General features: G+C 44.1%; 1 protein-coding gene across 1 annotated transcript in view; it reads left to right on the plus strand.

The window, feature by feature from the left end:
- The window catches only part of DMRT1 (doublesex and mab-3 related transcription factor 1), a gene marked incomplete at both ends in the record, with an annotated part of 56,318 nt that overhangs the window by 16,357 nt on the left and 19,607 nt on the right, over positions 1 to 20,354 (plus strand). Inside the window, 2 exons of the mRNA XM_080637622.1 lie at positions 5,708 to 5,991; positions 15,469 to 15,631. Coding sequence (XP_080493748.1) covers positions 5,708 to 5,991; positions 15,469 to 15,631 — 447 coding nt within the window. The remainder of the gene's footprint in view (positions 1 to 5,707; positions 5,992 to 15,468; positions 15,632 to 20,354) is intronic.

Consider the following 20,354-nt stretch of genomic DNA (forward strand, 5'->3'; position numbering starts at 1 on the left):
CCAGACATTGATACATGATTGTATGTGCTATCCTGATTCTTACAACTGTTCCTGGTGTGTGTGCATCCTAAGCTGACTAATACTCTCCCCCAGATTGCCAAGTGGGGTCCAGTAAGCATTCTGAGTAGGCAGTTGCATGCTACCACCCTGTTTTAGATGCTGAGAAGGTCTGATAATGCGGACTCTGTACCATTGGACCTTAGCACTAGAGGCTTGCCCAGGGATATTTAAATGTTTAAATTACTGTTACCAACAAATAATAAAATGTGTAACTGGCCCTTAACAGTACCAGTAGGAATAGAAAATACTACATGCTTATATACAGAGCGAGTGAATGTTAGAGACAGGACTTCAGTGTTTGCATTTCTTAGTGCGTATGCTTAAAAACACATTTGCATCGTGAAATGGAGATGATGATGGAAATTCCTGTAAATTCCCTGACATTTCCCCTCTCCTCCCAAAAACTAGGAAGGGAAAGAATGATCTATATACTGGCTTCTGCACTGATTTTGCCATGCGTATCTGCAATTCATGTAAATCGCTGTAGCTTTATTGAAGTAAATGGTCTGAGACTGGTTTACATTAAGTGAGGACTGGACCACTTGTTTTTCACCATGTTCTGCTAAGTGAAGACAGGAGCTCCTCATAGGTTACTGAATGTGTAAGACCTATGTGTGTAACTGACCCCAAGAACTCACCTTAGAAGAAAATCCCAGCCATCCTGAAACGAATTACTGGTTAACTACTATTAATATGCCATAGAGCTGGAGAGTCATCTACAACACTGCAAGATCAATAACAGTATTTGTCGTGCATCATATTGATCTTCTATGAAAGAGTGGGACATATTTCACACTATGTACATAGTGCAAAAAAAGTAGCATCGGTTCTCTACAGGAGTTGGTAAAGACATAGGAAAGAGCTTAGAGATCCAAGGGCACAACTGTTTCACTGCAAGAGCATTGCTCACACATGGAGAGCCTCTGATGGCCCTAGATTGTAGATCGGGTGTTAGAGAAACCAAGTGAGAATTTTAACGGTTCTTTTTTTTTTTTGCACTTCTAATTCTGTTCCTTCTTGTACATATTCAGTCCCATATTTTTGTGTCCTGTTTGCAACTTGCAGAATGTTAAAGTTTGTGTGTAGTGGCAGGGGAAGGACCCAGGAGCTTTTCCCAGTTTTTCCATGTAAAGGGTCAAGACAGTTAAGGCATGAGCCGGCTCCTGCAGCAGCCCTCTGGTTTTAAAAGGCAGGTGGAGGGACAGAGTGGGAGCCTGATGGTACAGCAGCAGTTGCCTTGTTGACAGCTTAATTCCTCTCGGAAATTGCTTCCCTTAGAGCAGTGAACCTCAGGGCTGCCTGCCATGTGCAGGTGTTGTAACTTGGCAAGTTCTGAGGCAGGGGAGGACCCTCTCCTTGCCAGGAGAGCCATGTAGCTGTGTTGAATTACATTTGGGAAAACCAACCAACCAACCAACCCAAGCAACAAACCACAGCAACAGCTGAAAGCTGCTTTCTTAACGGGAAAACCAACCAACCAACCAACCCAAGCAACAAACCACAGCAGCAGCTGAAAGCTGCTTTCTTAACCTTGGTGTTCTCTCTTTGGCGGTTGAAAAAGACTGACAGCCTCCGTTAAGGAGGACACCTTGCTTGCTGAGTGACCAGGGGTGAGGCTGTGGAAAGGTTCAGCCTGTAGGAAGGAGTCAAGAATTACTCCAAAAGGAGGTGAGAGGAACCCCAGCTAATTAAAATTTAGTTACAGCCACAGCTTTCAATAGATCTGCCGTGTTCTGCAAATGGTGATCGTGCCTGAGGATGCTGCTGCCTAGGAGTGGTGTGCTTGCACATCACCTGACTGTCACACTTCATCTGGAGAGAGCTGGCATAGATAGGGCAAAAATTCCCCTGGGCATACAGTAAACATGAAGTCTTCTCTGGGCAGATCTCCAAGTGCCTTGCTTTATTGCTAGGAGAGTTTATCCATGTTCTTTGGCCTTTAATTCTGCTCCCATTGGCAGTTAGCACTTCTTTGAAGGTACTCTGTGTAGGTACTGGCTGGTCGGACATGTTTTTCTTCCTCAGCTTTCATTGCTCAGAAAAAAAAGTCAAGACTTTCAGGGCTTTCTCCATTAATAGCAAAACTCTTTGCCCTTCATGTATTTACAGTTGTGTATATTTTATGTGTGTTGTATAGGTATGGTGTATGCATTAGTAGTAAGAGGTGACACGATAAGCCAGGCTGGATGGCGTAAGAGCTGCAGGTCTGCAGACCTGCCCTTGACCCGTTGTGTGCTGGAATCACCAAAGACTTGCTCAGCTCTCCAGAGGCATCCTTCCCTCAGGCTGGCTGGTGAAAGACTGCAAGGAGTTTAGAGTAACCTTTGAGGTGCTTTGACCTGGTCTGACCTGACATCTGCCCAAAGTCCAGATGGCACAAGGGTATGTCTTGTGTGAGGCGTCTGTCTTCTCCCGAGTGAAGCACCAAATCTCCAGATGCCACAGAAAAATAGCAGAGACTTGTCCCAAACTGTGACATCAAAGAAAATCTCATCCTCTAAATGCAGGGGAAAGTGTGAGTTGAAGCATGTGGCAGCTTTCTCCTGTTCTTTGTCAGGTGCTGCCAGTCCTTCCATCTTCAGAAGCATGATGTGGCTTGAGATTTAGGGAAGATTAACTCTTCTGGCTGTCTTTTTATCACTGTGGCAAGAGTCCTTGTTCTGTATGGAGTTGGTTGTGTCTATCCTTTCACTTGAACTTTCCCTTTTCCCATGGCTCCTGTTTTTATTGCTAATCTGCTGGGGCACATCCCTGTGGTGTGGCTGCAGCTCAGAGGACTGTGTGACAGGGATGTTACGAGGACCATGGATTCCATAATTCTGTGTATGTAAGAGGAAAATGCCCAAGCCTGCTGACACCTGGAGATTTATGTGTATGGCTGCATGGGTGTCTGAATGAACAGGTGAATGGCGCTACAAACTCAATGTTGAGTTTTGAGAGGGCAGCTGATAGTACTGTAGAAGGTATTGGAGAGCGGAGAGACAGCAGAAGGAAAGCAGAGGACCATTCTGGTGGATTCATAACAACATTGATCACTGAACTGCTGGTAGCTGTTGTGTAGCTAGATAAAGGAGAAGTGGGTTGCAACAGGTCAACTGCTTTGCACATCCATGGCAAATCATGGTAGCCCCAGCCACAGATAAGAGGTAGAAGTGGAAAAGAAAGAGCAAAAAGGTTTTTTGTTTTTGGTTGGTTTTTTTTTTTGCACCTATTTAATGCAGCAGAAGACTGTCGCTGCTGCTTGCTCTTTGGGAAGGAGCTGTGGGACTACCAGCCACTGGAACATCACAGACACATCAAGGATGTTTTCACGATTTTGTGGGTAGCTATGGGCAGGTCTCTGTTACATCCTAGCCCATCTTGTCCCATGTTAGGAAGTGTAGTGCATGAGACCTTTCCAAAAGTTGCAGCAGAACCTGCTACATTCTCCTCTTCAGCTGAGCTGCTCGCACCTCAAGGTGGCTCACTTTTTGTGTGTAGATGTTCCTGGTGCTAGCATTCTTAGCGGAAAGTGTTACCACTTCTTATGATGCACTGCAAGTGGAAAGACACTGCAGAGGTTTCAGAAGAAATTGCACATCTGTGCAGCATAACACAGTCCTTGCAAAAGTTCTGTGGCTGGCTGTCTTGTGTATTTCTGTCTCATGTGAAATCTGTGCTGGAGTATTTTGCATTTCGCTTCTATTTTACATTATGAAAAGCAGAACAATTAGACTGCAGCTTTATTTGGGAGCTAAGTCTGGGGATGGGTCAGGCTTGGGCTATGATTTATCAGAACTGCTGGCTTTTCAGTGCCAGTGGTCTACGTTCTGGTTTTATCAAAGACACTGACAAAAGGATTTGAAGAGAGGCCTGCCCAGAAGCAGAATAATAGCAATCATAAAATCTCGTAAAAATATGGAAGTTCAAAAACTGTGAAGGTTTTTTTGTGGCATTGTGGACTCCTATGTACAAATCTAAGAGGTGCTCCCAATGAAAAAGGCCAGCTGGATTGTTTCTCGTTCAGATAGGGCTGTGGGGCAGAAAAATCAGATGCAGGAGGCCTAAAACATTCTGCTAATAATAAATGGGTATAGTTCATTGATGTCAACAAAATGTCAGCAAGAGCTGAATGGGGGCACTGCATAATTTAGTGACCTGGAAGGATCCGTGATTGCAGGCAGCTTTCATTACAGCTGCAGAAGTGAAACAGAATTGCATTGTAAATGGTAGTAACTGGTAAAACCGATCATTTGATCTAGTGTGTAGTACACTGGAAGCTGTTACCATGACTCTTGAGAAGCTGGTAAATGCCTGTATTCATTTTTCAGGTATGTAACCAAGGTACAGATAAACCAAAAGATGCAAGACAAACCAGGCAATGCCTGCCTGGCATCCCTGTTAGGGGTGTGTTATTTCATATGTGCCTATTGTCCATGCTGCTTCATCTCCACATGATAACCTTTGAGAACTAACAAGTATGCTTTAGGCCACATCCTCTACTTCTCCATGGTAGAGTTAAACAACAACATAGGAAGAGCAGGAGCTCCTTGCAGAAGGGATCATTATGCTGCGAACACTGTGTGAGGGTTGGTGCAGGGCAGGGTAACAGGGATGTGAGGTAGAACCAGAGCTGCAAGGATGGCAGGATTTACAGTTGCTCCCATGTTAAATATGTAAATGTGTATTCACCATGTAGTTAGACTTTCCGAGGTTGTGGCCGTTTATTGCTGTGGCTGGCTCAGCCAGGCAGCTGATGCAGCATGCCAGAGAGAGCTTGGCTGTGACGCGGTACCGACAAGCATCTTCCTTTTTCATCCTCACAAGTGTCGCTCTAGACACTAGAGTGAGGAAAATCGGACTTAAAACATCCACTGAGAAGCCCCCTCCCCCTAGGGAACAGCACAGAAACAGACATTTGTGGGGACAGCCTGTGGGGAGTGCAGACGGCTGGCCTGCAGTCTGGAGGCACTCCAGAGGGCAGGCAGCAAGTCGTGAGCAATCCCCTCCTCCTCCTCTTTTGCCAGTGGTGTGGGAACTTGTTCTGCTCTGTGCTTCTGTAGGTAAACAGAAGCTAAATTTGGGTATGAAGGCTGGGCAGGGCCTTGCTCTGCTCACTCAGAGGTAGCATGTGGGTTTTTGAGACACCTTGGCTGATCATGGGTTGCTTTCCCTACTGCAGCTTCTTTTGGCTTTGTGGCTGTTTGTCCTTTTCCAGAGGCATGTTCAGAAAGTGTCTTCGCACCTGCAGGAAGCTGGCTGGAGAGGGGTTTTGTAGCTAGAGTCTTTCTACTTCCAGGAGGTTAAAAGAGAGTTGGCACACTGTTACAATATAAGAATAATAGGGGCTGCAGCCTTAGCTGGTGTGAATCATCACCAGGTCACCTGATGCCGCTTGAGGACTCACAACGTCATCTTAACCTGCAGTTGGCTTTGTGTCCTGTTTTGCCGTCCCTGGTGTATATAGGTGGTGGTATCAGGCTTTGTGTGGAAGTCAGTCCATGTGGGTTTCTATGAAACATCCAGCCGTGTTTCCCTTTCCGCTCCCACCTCTTCCTATTTACTACTCTCTGTCCAGCCTTCAGGAGTAGTAGCTCATCAGCAGGTGAAATGTAATGGTCTACATGGAGCCTCTTGTCTCATAATGGCTTCTTCTTTTCTTTTCCAGAGGGGCGGATGCTCATTCAGGACATCCCTTCCATCCCCAGCAGAGGGCACTTGGAGAGCACGTCTGATTTGGTTGTGGACTCCACCTACTACAGCAGTTTTTACCAGCCGTCCCTGTATCCTTACTATAACAACCTGTACAACTACTCCCAGTACCAAATGGCAGTGGCCAGTGAGCCTTCCTCAAGTGAGAATGGGGGTACAATTGTAGGGTCGGCCATGAAAAACAGCCTTCGAAGCCTCCCAGCAACTTACATGCCAAGCCAGTCGGGAAAACAGTGGCAGGTATGATGTTACAGAGGTGTTACGGGGAAGAGTGAGGTGGATGATAACCTCTTTCTCGGACCTGATTCTAACCTCCTGTTTGCTGGTTTAATGGCAGTGCAAAACCAAAACCAGATTTCTGGGTGGGATTAGGACCCATGTTAGGAGAATTAGCTGTGGCAATTATGATGGAGCACAATGAAAGCAATGATACAGGTATGGATAGGTTGCCACAAGCACAGATAAAGGCCACCCACTTAATTTTGTCTTTCGAGTTATGACATGGGAGATTATGAGCTGTTTTCTGGAGAAGGAGTCCAACTGAATTACCCAAAATAGCATCCTGGAAGCTTCAGGTGTCATTTCTGAGAGACTTTCCTCTTCAGGAACCTGTTCTTTTCTGTCATTCTTATCCAAGTCCTGAAGTGAGCCAGGAGTCTATGCTGTTGTGCAGTGGGCTGGTCATTGTCAGTTGAATGTGACATGGCATGTTGTGTTGTGATAGTGTCAGCTCAAGGGCTTGTGATTTCAACTTGGGGAGCTCAGTTTACAGGCTGTGCCTGTAACTAACTTCATTAGTTAGGGTATAAAACCAACTGAGCTGTCTTACTCTAACACTTGATAATTGTAGCTTCCAACTTATTACTAGTTGGAGACTGGAAAAAGTGGAAATCTGCCAAGAAATGGGATTCTTGTCAAAGTAACTGGAGCCATTTCCCATCACCCTAAGGCTGGTTGGTCTTGGGCTGCAGTGGTGCTGCTTCTTTGTCTGAGATTGAGCTCAGGGAGGGTGCACTGTCTGAGAATCTGTATGCCCCATATCCCTTGTCCAGGGCAGGAGAAGGCAGGCTGCCTTCTACAAAGGCTGTTACGAAATCACTCAACAATGAAAGATTAAATGTCCACCAAAACGTCCTTTCTGAAGGGAACAGATGGGATGGCCCCTTTGCTGACAGAGCATTCCTCTAGCAGTTCTGGCACAGGGACCAACACTGAAAGAGCATTTTAACTTCTGATACCAAGGAGCTGGAACTAAGACCAGGGTGATTACAAGTACTGCAGCAGTCCACATCACCTTCAGTGAGGTTTTCATATCATTAGACACTTTTTTCATGGAAAGGTCCTTCTGAAAATGCAGAGGCATCCTCTGTAGCTGCTGAATTTGATCATTAGACCAGGGTGAGAGTTAGTCAAGGCAAGCTTGAGATGGGATTTTGTGTGTGATAATAAGGTGAGGTGCCAGTGCTGTTTCAGCTTTTTCGTTTTGGCTGTTTGGGTTAACTTGGCACGTCATAGCAGAGTGTTTCAGATGAGAAGTTATTTCTGCAGTTTTTGCGGTACCTAACTTGGAAAGCACTACTGCAGAGCTGATGCTTGGAGACACTGTCACAACACAAATGAGGGGCAGCAACATTTGTCTTGTGAAATTGATGTTCTTGTGGGCGTGTAGTCCCACACTTCACCATTCCTCCAGCCAGTAGAGATGTCTGTGATTTTACTTGCTTGAGAAAAAGAAAAGTAAATTGAAGGTATTACTATCCTAGAACATAGTGTTTGAGGAAGAGAGATGTGAGGGTATGTTAAAAAGATGTTAAACCTTGGAATGAAGATGGTGTCCTCTCAGTTCTGTTGTCATCTCCTGTCTGTGTTTTGAAACTAGACTGTATATGTATGAAGTTTGGGGCTAGAGGGTCCATTGTTTCACTGTGAGATCGCCTGTTTCTTGTGGGACCTTTGACAGGCATTAAAGAAATAAAAGCTATAGTCTGTTTTCCATGGATTTTTTCTCTTCAGTCCCTGCAGAATCTGTAAGAATCTGGCAGAATCTTCTGCTTAAGTGCCACTCAAATTAGTGGGATACCAAAAAGGTAATTAAGGGAAAAAATGTTCTCAAAAAGGACCATTTCCCTTGCACCATCAGGCTCCAAGTGCTGTTTGTTCTGTCATACCTTGTGGAATGTATCACAGAGTATTCACCTCTGAGTGAATGTAGTGATTTGCCTCACCTGAGATTTTAATTTCTCCTGGCCAAACCTTTTGGCATCTCTCAGTGCTGTTCTGATGAGGTGTTTGTGCAGAGAGACTAAGGGTAGGGCTTTCTGGCTTCAGTGTGATATCTCCCCAAGGTTCTAAATAGCCTAAAACCAGGATGTGCCTCTCCTGTTCAGAGAGAGAGTGTAGCTCAAGGTGTTGTGTAACTAGACTGTTTCTCACATGCTGATGGGCAAGAAAGATCGTTGTTGTTGGAAGAGTTACAAATCATGGGGTTTGCGTATTATTATGACAGCATTACATTGCACAAGTAATCGTAAAAAGTTCTAGTGAGAGCCAGGCTAGATAATGTTTGAAGATGCAATGGTGCCGAGGTTGTAAAACCAGAGTGGCACTGAAGATGGTGTGTTGTAAGGGGAACGAGCTCTTAGCTGCTGCACGTGGTTAAACATGAATTCTGCACATGGAAGTTTACCAGCAACAGATGATCACAGAAATAGAGTGTTAAATGGAGAAGGATGAATCAGTTTGTCTGTCAAGCACAGTAAGTAGTTACAGAGAATGATCCACAAAGAGGAATCAGACCTTGCTTACACCTTCAGGGGGCTTTAGTGGCAAACCCATGCAGGCTGATTCTCCAAAGGAAACATGTAGGTGTATCTACACAGGGATTTTTGTTGGAGTGCTTGTACTGGCTGGGTTTATTTTTTTTTATATGCATGGGATTTCTTAACCAGTCTTCCAGGACAAGAGAATCTCCTCATGTGAGCAGTAGTGCTGTAACTGTTTTCATTGAGGTTTTTGATTTTTGCTTCTTTACCAAAATTGTAGCTGTACAATGTTTGCTATAACCAAATCAGGGTAGTTGGCTAAGCTGTGAGTCACAGGAGGGTTTCTTTGCATAAGCTACCCATGTGCTCACTGGAAGGTATCCTAGTTGAAGGCAGGTAGACAAGACCTCTGCCTTTTCCAGGCTCTTTTGGTAGAGGTTCACTTGTCCTGGAGTAACTTTAAGCAGACAAGGAGAATTGCATAAAGTAAGATAACTTGGGGATGCAGACAGAGGCCTTAATCAACCCAGCTGTCTGCTGTTTCAGAACTCAGGGAGCAAGGGAGAGAGAGAGGAAATGTGTGTGTGTGTGAAGGATGGAATGAGGATTAATACATCATTGAGCCTTGGCAAATAAACGGAATCACTTAATCTTTAATGTAGATTAATGTCAGATTTCATTAGTCTTTGTTCTTTGCTGAGGCTTGTGTATTTGAGTAGATTCATAGAGGTGCAACTTCATTTGTGTGTAAGTTTTGTTCATTGGTATACAATTATCCTGGAAATTCTATCCATTGTGATTTGTAAGCATAATGAAGACAATACTTTTGGTCAAGAACCCTTCAGTCATTTATATCCTGCTGCTTTTGCCAGCTGTAAAGCAGGTAATCAGATACATCTAGTGTTAACACCTGAAGAAAAGGCAATCCTCTGTCGCAGAGGAAATGCAGCAGATGTGGTGATTACTCTGCATCTCCTTTCACTCAAGTTCTGTGTGAGTGTCTGGACCCTCCCTTGAAGCTTTCATAATTGTGCATTCAGTCCAATTAACAGTTAAATGGGTTCACCAACATTAGTACTGCAAGTCTCAGAGCACTGTGGTATACAGTCTTCTGAAATCAGTCTCACTGCAACCCACTTTAGGGGCAGCAACTGCAAAATGATGGGATGACTGCAGTCTTTTCTACCACAACAGAAGTGAAACCTGGATGCACATACCCGAGTCTAATCAGGTTTCATTCTCCAAGCTGGCCATGAAACTGCTGGCATGTGACTCACAGCATAAGGATTACTGTGACTCCTTGTGAGTCCCGTGACCTACCCAAAAAATGTTAAAACTCTTATGACCATTAAAAACCTGCAAGATACAGAATGTGCCCCACACCTGGGGACCAGTATCTGTGTTTTCTTTGTTAGTTTGGTAACTCCAGGCATCCTGCTTCGGAGAAAGATTAAGGCTGGCCAAAAGGTTTTGAATTTCAGAATTTCATGAGATTTCTGTTTCATGCTCTGAGGTGGGTTTTTTACTTTTTTTTTTTTTTTTTTTTAATGCAGCCTGACAAACCAGTATTCTCGTTCCTAAACCAATTTAGAGCAAACAACTGAAATAAGTATTTGTGAGAGTCAGACTGAGAAATTTTGAAAAATTTTAACATATTTTCTAATACGAGAATTTTCTTCACCATTTAGCAGTGAAAGAGTTAGCATTGCTGGGGTAGAAAACTCTTTTTTTGAAGGATTTCTTTAAAAGCAGCAAACATAAAAACCTGTCTTTTACTAGATCCGGAAGAGTGTGGCTGTGATAGGCAGCTAGCAGTTTGAATTCTTAGGAATAGCCGTTTGCTAGTAAAAAAAGATTAATTTTTTCAACTTCCACAACCTATTTCTAGCTTTGGGCATATTTTTGCCTCCAATAAGCCTGGACTTCTTACAGATCTGTTGTGTGGTGTAACTCTCCAGAAATAGGTGTAAAATGTTTGTTTGTGTAAATATATACACATACATATATACACAAGTCACCTGACACAATCCCAATTTTATGTGTAAGTAGTGTATTATATACTGTATTCATAACATACCCTTCACACTACAGATTTATGCTAAAAGTATCCTAATGTTTCTGACAGCTCATGTGTGACATGAATGCAATCCATATTTCTTGGAGGAGCTAATCTAAGCTGTTTATTTTCCGATACTGCTGATAGGGCTATATCTCTAGGTGTCACCGCAGTTGAGATTCTGATGGTAACATATTGTTTATGGGTCACTGCCTTTGTCTAAAAGAATAGGTTGGAACAGAATAGCAAAGGTTAATTAAGTTTGTCTATCAAGGAGGGACAGATATAGATGTCTCTTGTATTTTCTGTGCTAGAATCAAAGTAAGTCAAGGCAGGGTGTTATAGACTCATTTTCAGCTCATGGTAGAAAATGTGCTTAGCTGGTTTTAGGAATGAAACAAAGCCACCTTGGGCAGCGTGAGTGCAGCAGTAGTTGTACGGGGTCAGCTCATGGGCAGCAGCATCGCAAGGTGGGAAAGTAGTGGCAACCCTGGTTTACAGCTGGGGAAACTGAGGCAGGGAAGTGTTAAATAACTTGCCCACCATCACACTGCCTGCAGATGACAGTGGAGATTTCTGATGTGTGGATTCACACTCTGGTGCCCAGTGGATGCCTTATCACCTCATGTCAAAAAAAAATGACCTGTGAATTCTGTTGTTTGCAGTCAGTGACACATAAATGCAAAATGTAATTTTATGCCCCCTAAAGCTGGCTTTATTGTTAAGATCAAGGCAGAAGGAGCAGGCTTTGTTAAAACTTTTAACAGAGTTTCTCTGATGTTTCCATAGTTACTGGTATTGGTTTAAGCATCTGTTGGTGAGTCATGGGTGAGACAGAAGGATGGAAAGCCTGGGTGAAGTGGTTTGGCCCAGACCATAGGGCACCCCAGTGGCAGAGTCATAGGATAGTACTTTGATCTCTTCTTTGCTTTGAATTCTTCGCAGCCGTTTTCACCCAGGATTAGCATCTGCAACCTCCTCCTACTTGTCGTGTTTGGGAATTCACCACATGGTCCGGATCTACTGCAAAATGTGAATGTACTGCTAAGAGTAACGCTGGCTTGCTTGCAAGGAGATTGCAGCTGGCAGCTTCTGAAAATGAAAGAACTACCTGGGAGGTATTTTGTCTGACTAAATCACCTGGGAAGGGCAGGACTGTTTTCTAGTCTTCAGAGCTGGAAGGAGAGCTTTGTGCCTGCCTCCCCGGCTCTTCCTCCATGAAGAAGGTATGTAGAGGTTATGCAGATGCTGCCAGGAGCTTGGAGAGGAGGAGCTTTACGTTGCTTTTCCACCACCTCTTGAGAAAGCTTTTTTGTGGGAATGGTCTGAACTGATGCAAGAGCATTCTCTTTTCTTTGTACTTCCCTGTCTTTTGCTATGTATTTTGTCACTGTTGGGCACTGCTGTAGTGATGGGAAAATGCTGCTCCCAGCTTGCATGTTTGCAGACAAGCTGTAGCTGCCTCTATGATTCCTCGTATTGGCTTTTCAAGGGAACGGAGAAAGAATTTTTGCTGCATGCATGGTCTTTTAATCAAGCCATGTTAATTTGCTGATGAGTTCTACGCATGCCACTGTTGCTTGAAGTACATCCTGTAAGAAGTTACTGAGTGTGCACTGTGTTGTAAAGTTTAGGGGAACCTGTAAATGTTGTATAGGCCACATGTGTTTCTCCCACTGAAGTCAGTGAGGTACTTGGTGAATCAGTCCTGCTCCTGGGGCAGGGCACGAGCGATGTGTGGCTGGACAGGGATGCACTGTAAGTAAGCAGTTCAGAGTTCAACTCCGGAGCTCAACTTGCTGTCTGCAAAGAGCAAGTGCATGCCCTTCCCCTCCACAGCACTTCCTTACCTAAAATATGCCTTGTTCTTCTGGTGTGTAGCTTGCAGTGATACAAACCAGAGAGGTTTGTGGGACCATCCCATCCCCTACCTGTCTTGGCCTTGCTGTAGGGCTGGAAAGGGCAAGGGAAGCAGGAGGAGACACCAGAGGGCCAGGCATCTCCTCCTGTGATCCCTGCATGACTGCAGTGTTCCTCCAGGACAAGACCCAGGGAAGGACCTGGCACCTGGCTGCAACATTTGGAAAGCTGATTTGCCCTGATTTAGAAATAATACAAATATTTCATGGCCTCGCAATGGCTGTTTTATCTCCCTTTCTGGCACCCAAAAATGTGCAAGGACTGTCCAGAGCTGCAGGAGTTAATACAGAGGAAATGCCCCTTCTCTTGGGGTAGTGATCTCCTAAGACCCCTTTTTAATGCAGTGCTAAGGTCAAGAATTTTTACAACTGGTTGTTTTTTTATTGTTACTGTAAAATAGAACTGCTGAGCTCTATAAAAAGGAAACCTTATGTTTCAGATTTACTGCAGTGTGTATTCTAAACAGTTTAATAAAACAAAACCAAAAGCTTTTAGATTTCTTCAGCGATTAATACACAGCATATTCTTTGCAGAGCCAAGTCTGTGGCTGTTGGTCGAACTGTGGTTCATAGGCTTGGTGTGGGTAATAAGATTATAAAACATGTCTCTTGCTAGCCAGCTACCACACACTAATAATAATAGTAGTGATAATTCATTGCATCCAGAGATTTTAGGTAGGTTGTTTTTTTAAGAAATTGAGAAAAACCCTAAGAAAATGTTTGAAAGGACACAGGGCACTGCATCTACTCCAAGGGGAGGAAATGTGGATGTGATCATTTAAATCCTAGGGAGTGATCCCTCCATTTTGTTACAGCTAGAAATAATGCTGTCTCCTGTAGGAAAGCTCTCCATTGTACGTGTGCACACATGCACTTGCACAAGGGAGAGGTGGGGATGTAAGGACCATGACTGCTGTCTGCAGCCCTGCCCCACTGAGGGAGAGGAGACAGTGCGTGGGGAACAGCAGGCGGAGAGGAGTTTGCTAACCCTTTTTCCCCCAGGTACTTCTAGAGCTGTTGAGCTTTGTGGATGTGCAGATGCAAAATGCCCTTTGGACCGAGTTTTTGGGCAGTTCATGTTGCTAGTCCATAATTTCAGGGTAGAGGCAGCCTGGGTTTTGTTGAAGAAGTCTGCGCAAAGCACGAATATCTGTTTCCAAGAGAAGGCTGCCGTTTTCAGAACAGCAGAGGGATGTCAGTGGCTTTTTCAATTTCAGGCTTCCTTGGGATGATCTGTGACATTTTTTTAAAAGCAATTTACTGTCTATCATGAATGGAACTTTAGTGCATGTTCAGCTTTCTCTGTATGCATAGAGTACAGGTGGTACAAAAATTACATTTTAATTATTGCTTTAAATTACAATAGAAAAACTTGCACTTTCACAGGCTGAAAAAGCATGTCCTGCCAATCCCTCAGTCGTGTGCAAATACACGTGACTGTGCTGCTGTCAGAAGACAGGCAGGGGTGTACTTTGCTTCCTTGTAAACAGCCACCCCTCTCTCTTGCCACTTCATCTTGCTGTAAACCTGGCTCCACATGGAAAGTGGGATGTTGCCCTCTGTCTCAGCACCAGCAGGATTTAATGTGACTCGAGCCACATTATTTCCAGCTAGGCATAATAAAATGAATATTGTTATTCAGAGGGCCCTAGGAAAACAAGAGGTGACTGCATTCTGGCTTCTCACTGGAGGTGCTGGTGGCTCCTTCTGCCAGGACAGATCCTGGGTGTCTGCTGGAGTGGGGCAACCATCACAGGATAGCAGGTTCACTCCCTGCCTTCACTGCTCCCTGGTTCTGAGCTTCCCAGCCTGGGAAGGCCTGAGAAGCAGGGCTTCATGAACAGCTGGCTGTTACCCACCACAGCAGGCAGAGCTCCTCTGGCTGAGGTGTGATGTGGCTGGAGAGGCTATGAGGCACTTCTGCTTGTGAAGATGATGTCTAATGGCATAGCTGGATGTACATTACTGTTGGCACTGCTGCCTTTATACCTGTGATTTTTTCTCTGCCTGGAAGCTTTCCGTATTGCAGTCATTCACTGCCAAAGAGACGTAGGGAGAACAGGTAGTGTTACCTTTCCTGTTGAAAATCTTAATCTTTTGAAGTGTTTGACTGCATTTTTTCAGAGTGCTATAGCCACATTACACTGTAGGGCTTTGGAACTAATAATAGTAGATGGTAGTTCTTTCATAAAGCAAAAATCTAAGGAGATAAGGTTGGATTATATCAGAGTGTTGGAGTAGGATAAACCTTGATTTCTGAGTGCTGCCAGCTTTGCTGCAGGTTTGGTCTGGTGGACGCTGTGGTGACACAGCGGTCCTGCTGCCTGGTCTCCAGCTTTGGCTCTGTTAAAGGCTTCTCATGTAGTCTGTCCACAGCTTGGTTTCTCTGGGTAAATCAGGAAAGTATTTTTCCATCTTACTGGATCGCAACAAGTGATGCATCTGTGTATATGTGTCACTGCTTGGGTGCTGTGGAGCATGTGCCGAGGGAGCCAGTTGGTAGGGCTGTCCTTAGGCACCCCGTAGGTCTCTAGCAGAGCAGTTACCATCACTCTTAGAGGAGTTGTTCCCTGGGGAGATATAGGGATTTGATGGGCACTTTACCTCTGATGCTGGCCAGGTACCTGCAGTTGAACAGGTCTAGAAAGCTTCTTGTTGTGTTGTCTGTGCCATAAGCAGAGGACTTGTCACAAGGCTCCTTGCAGTGAAGTGTGCTAGGTGCAGCTCCTGCTGAGGTAGGGTGAACGAGGCAGAGGTATGCCAGTGCTGCTGCTGTCGTTGCTAGGTCACATCCCACTCCACACCAGCTTGCCTGTATCTCAGCAGTGTGGGCACGCTGTCAGACAACCAAAGTGAAAACTCAAAGCCAGTATGTCAGGTTTTTACTTCCATTTACACCCTGTATATTTGTGGGGCAGTGAGGTGCTTGCCTGGTGCTGGGGCTCAGCTTTCACAGGCTGCTGTTGGCTTCTCTCTACAGGTGAAGGGTATGGAGGGCCGCCACGCTGTCAGCTCCCAGTACCGCATGTGCTCCTACTACCCGCCCGCCTCCTACCTGGGGCAGGGTGTTGGTGCTCCCACATGCCTCCCCCAGATCCTGACCTCTGAGGACATACCCTCCTACTCGGAGTCAAAAGTGAGAGGTAAGTGCACGCACCAGGGCATCTGGGATCACTTTGCCTTTGGGCAGCCTTCCAGGAGGTGTGGGTTGTGCTGGGAAGGAAGCAGGGCATCAGAGAGCAGACGTTTACAAGGTGGTAGCTGTTTGCTGGGAGGTTTGTGACAACGTAGGGCTGTTACTGTACAGTAGTGAGACTTTCTGCTTAAGAAGTCTTGTGGTTCAGGAGTGTAGTTAGTTGTACCTTTCTGCTCCTGTGTATGTCTCTAAGCTGTATGAAGAGTCACTTGAGGTGCTGCCTTTGGTGCTCACCAGCTGGCTGCCTCACAGAAACAAAGAATTGTCTTTGCCCCAACCACAGAATTATCTTTTCTCTCTCCTCAAAAATGCTGTCCACGATTTTTCCACAAAGGCTCCCGCCGAGCCTCTGCTGTCCTTTCTGAGCCATGAATGGGAACTATTCCTGCACCTCAACCATGTCGTGAAGCCCTTTGCAGGCTTGCTTTCTTGTTCACTTTCCAACTCATCACACTGTGTTACTTAATTTAAAACTACTGCAGATAAATTTTTCTTTCATGTTCAGGGCTTTTTGGCTCTCCTAAGGATTACTATAGTCTGCAGTAATTTCCAGGTGAATTTACCCTCTGGTTTTGAGAATGGTTCGCTTGCTACCTTGTTCCGTTGCTCCAATAGCTGGTAGAGTGTACCGCAGGCGTTAACATGGCCTGCTGGAGTAGACCAGCTCCATTGAGCTGCTTCCCTGGAACCGAACAGTAATTGACGCTAGAGAAATAAGAAGAAAAACAGAGGAAGAGTAGAAGGATACTACTTCATATGTTCATATGTTTTGGACGGTTAGGTGTGTATAAAGTCATACCTGTGGCACTGAGTTCTTGAATTCGGTAACTCCAACCATTTATGTTGAGGAGGTGGCTGCTCTTTCAGAATGCCTCTTTTCTGAAAGTCTTCCAGCTACCTGTGACATATCAGATAGATGAAGAAACAACTCGTGGTGTGATGAAACCTTACACTTTTCCTCCTTCTCCAGTAGTTCTAAATGGCTTGGAGAAATCAGTGATCCTTGGTTCATTTTCCTTCTCTTTTCTTCAGTTTTATTTTTTTCCCTCTTCTCTGACCACCATTGAACAATGACGTCTTTCTTTCTGCCCATTGGTCAGAGAAGCAGTTGGCTTTATGCTCAACTGTGTTTGACACTTTTTCTTGCATCCATCACTACTAACTCACTAAGAAGTCTTACCAGTTGAGTGTTCTTACAAATAGACAAAAGACCTTATACCCTTTGTTCCCAAATGCACTCCAGTGATTTTTCATCACTCTAGAAAACGTTGTGTGCAATGTGCCACTGATTTTTAAACTGCATAAATACTGTATTTTCAATAATCCCTGACTGCTTCTCCAGACAGTATTCCACACACAGATATTGTTCCCTAAGTTACACCATCAATCAGAAACCGACAAGCAGTGAGATGTAATTTACTGAGATCAAACAGCATTTTCCAGACTCTAAAGAAGTGTTTTTCCATAGCAGGGAGCTAGTGGGTGAAAGAGGCACCAATATTTTTGTGAGAAACTTGAACATGGGAGCAGAACTGAACCCATTTAATAGGTTTCTTAGAAGCTTCTTTTTCCTTATGCACATTCTTGAAGGAGATGGCTGCTTTTACTTTTTCCACCTACAGACAGAACAATATTCTCAGGCTGTTAGTCAATGATTTACACTCCCATAACATTTTTCTTTCTGGGTGCTTTTCACAATCCTCAGAGGGTTTGAGGTTTTTTACCCCTTTGTTGTCATTGGTGTGAGGGCTGAGTCAGCCAGCAGGCTGTGAGCAGTGGATCCTGTGTCTTGAGGGTGGCCCATTTCCCCGAAGTCCTGACTGTCCATGCTGCATGTGATGTCTCTTGCAAAAGACACATCTTACGCATTTCTCCATTGATTGCTGGGCAGAAGTTTCTCTGTAACACAAAGACTGCTTAGTATGAAGCCTGGTGACATGTTTCTGCAGGATTAGTGGTTGCTACTTGCTGAAGACGAGTTTAGCATGTTTTAAATAAATGTATTCTACTTCTTCCTTTTCTGTGGTTGAGGTGGCAACCATTCTTAGACACTTGTTTCCTTTTCTCTTCTATGTTCATAGATTTTAAGTCCAGAGGGAACATTAGGATCATCTGATCTTGCTGTATAGTGCAGACTGTAAAACTTCACCTGACAACACCTGTAGCAAGCCCATAACTGATTGTTTTTTTAAGGAAGATCTGTGTGAAGACTTACGTATTGTTAATCCAGAAATTTTACAGGAAGGTATAGGAGAGCAACTGGTCAGAATAAAAAGTTCATTTCGCAGTCAACTTTTCAAAACATTAGAAATGTGTATCTCTAACAAAAATGGTTACTAAATTCCCAGGCACACATCTGGGATGCTCTGACAACACATGCAGTCTGTTATCCATGCTTCAGTTGTAACTTAAGCTTTGCAGAGGTTTTGTCAGCTTATGTATTGTCTCAGTTAGTATTCCAGTCAGACTCTTTCATTAGTTTTGTTCTGTTAATTTAGCTGCTTGCTTAGACCAGTCATATTGAAGGGGAGATGTGCTAGCAGAACACTGATGTACACTCTCTTGGTTTTTATGAATGAAGCAAAGTTCTCATGAAGCTTCTGACATTTGTACGTGAGGTCATACCATGTCACAGTGTGTTGCTCCCATAGCTGGTAGAGTGTACCACAGGCTACATTTTCTGAATGGTAAAACACCATCATTCAACCTCCTTGGAATCTGAAGTGGTTCTAAGTAAAGTGGTTTTGCTTCCAACTATGCACAGCTGCTGCCCTTCCAGCTGAAACTGGAAAAAAATGAGGAGAAAAAGAAGATAAACCAATGACAAATGGCAAAACAATGTTTTCAGAGGGCTCTCTTAATTCACCAGATTGTAAGTTTTATATAGTAATTTCTAGGTAGGAGAGGGATTTTGTACTCTCTACTTGGAAAAGGTTTTTCCTCTCCCTTTTTCTGCAAAACCAGTGAGAGGAGAAGATGTATGAGACATTGTTATCAATCCCTGTGCATGAAAAGCATGCTTTAAAACATGTCTTTCTTTTGGAAGAAGCCAAGGTGAGAGATCCTTGTGCAAAAACTGGAGGGATTAGAATGGGGTCACAAGAGAGTATTTAATCTCCAAAAGCCAAGATTTGATTGCTGTGGGACAGGGCTTTTTTTTGTTTGGGTGTTTTGTTGTTGGCTTTTTGGGGGTTATGTGGGGGGGGTTTTTTGTTTGGTTTTTTTGTGTGTGGGGAGGTTTTGTTTGTTTGGTTTTGGGGTTTTTGTGGGGTTTTCTTGTTGTTGTTTGTTTGCTTGGGTTTTTTAAGGGGCCTTTTCAGGATTTGCTCACAGCCCTGAATTGGATAGCACCTTCCAGTGATTTTGGATCAGCCCATCCTGCAGTTAGGTTTTTGAAATACCTGCAGAAGACCTTAGCTTTAGAGAGCTAAGGACTAGGTCACTCATTCCTGGTCCACTTTTTCCATTGAGTAAAAGTTGAGCATTCACTTATGTGTGTGGGAGTGTTTTCCAGGTTTGGAACAGTGGCACTAAATTTAACATTCAAATGGAAGGATGCAAAAGAGGAATATCCCTGTATTTGCAGACACCTTTGATTTTAAAGTAGTTACCTTGTCTTAAAGTTGGCGTGGAATAAAGTTCCGCTTTGTCATTATTATGTGAAATGTTGAGGTAATTATTCTGTGTGTCCGTGTCAGTGGTGAAGGAGATGGCTTGCATTGAAAATGTTGCTGTAGCTACTGAATGGATTTGAATTTTTGTTTTCTTGTCTTAAGTGTGAGGATGGTTGGAAACACTACTAATAAAGCACTATAGCCGTGCTGTGTTTGCAGCTTGAACATAAAGCTGGAGCCTGAAGCTCCTCCCAACACAAATAAGAAAAACTGATAAAAAAGCGTTCATTTTGATACGGAAAAAGCAGCAGTTTTGTGTAAATCATCTTATGAAGGAGAACATTTCTGGTAACAGGATTTTTGTCAGCAGAACAGCTTCCAACACTTCCAAAACACTTTCACTGTCCTTTCTAGAAGGTGAATAACAGGTATCCCCAGCTTTACTGTTGTGGAAGTCAGGATGGCACAGACTTTTCCAGGGTCGGCATTTAAAGACTCAGCCTCCTGTCTCTCTGCTTAAGACAAAAAGTTTAATTTTGGCAAAAGCATCACTGGAATGCAAGGAATGCCATGTGTGCCAGGAACATACAGGAGAGGTTGATGTTTCTTTCAGACCAGGTTAACATGCACCATAGTTACACCGCTTTCTGAGGTTTCCTAGATAGAGTATTTTCGCATGAGCCTGTATCCTTGAAATGCCACATGAGATGCTTCAGGGCCACAGATGGCACCTAGTTGTAGGATCAGAGAGGTCAAGGAGCCCTGGTTTGCAACAAGTTTTTGAGACCATGTCTTTGAACCTGAGCTGCTTTCTGCAAACATTCAAGTTATACAGGTGGCACTTCAACAGAGCAGCCTGTTTTGGTGTGGCTAAGAAATAACCCCGTAGAGCAGGGTAGCCTTGTGCCTATCTGCACTTTATTTGCAGCCAGCTGAGAAGATGTACTGACAGAACTATGCTAATAAAGCAACTAGGAATTGAGACAGAATAGTAGAAAACAGCCCAAATTCTCCTCCATCAGAGGGCTAGAAACAGTCTGTGTAAGCTATAGAGTA

Source organism: Psittacula echo (assembly GCF_963264785.1).
Source record: "Psittacula echo genome assembly, chromosome: Z".
Taxonomy (NCBI): domain Eukaryota; kingdom Metazoa; phylum Chordata; class Aves; order Psittaciformes; family Psittacidae; genus Psittacula; species Psittacula echo.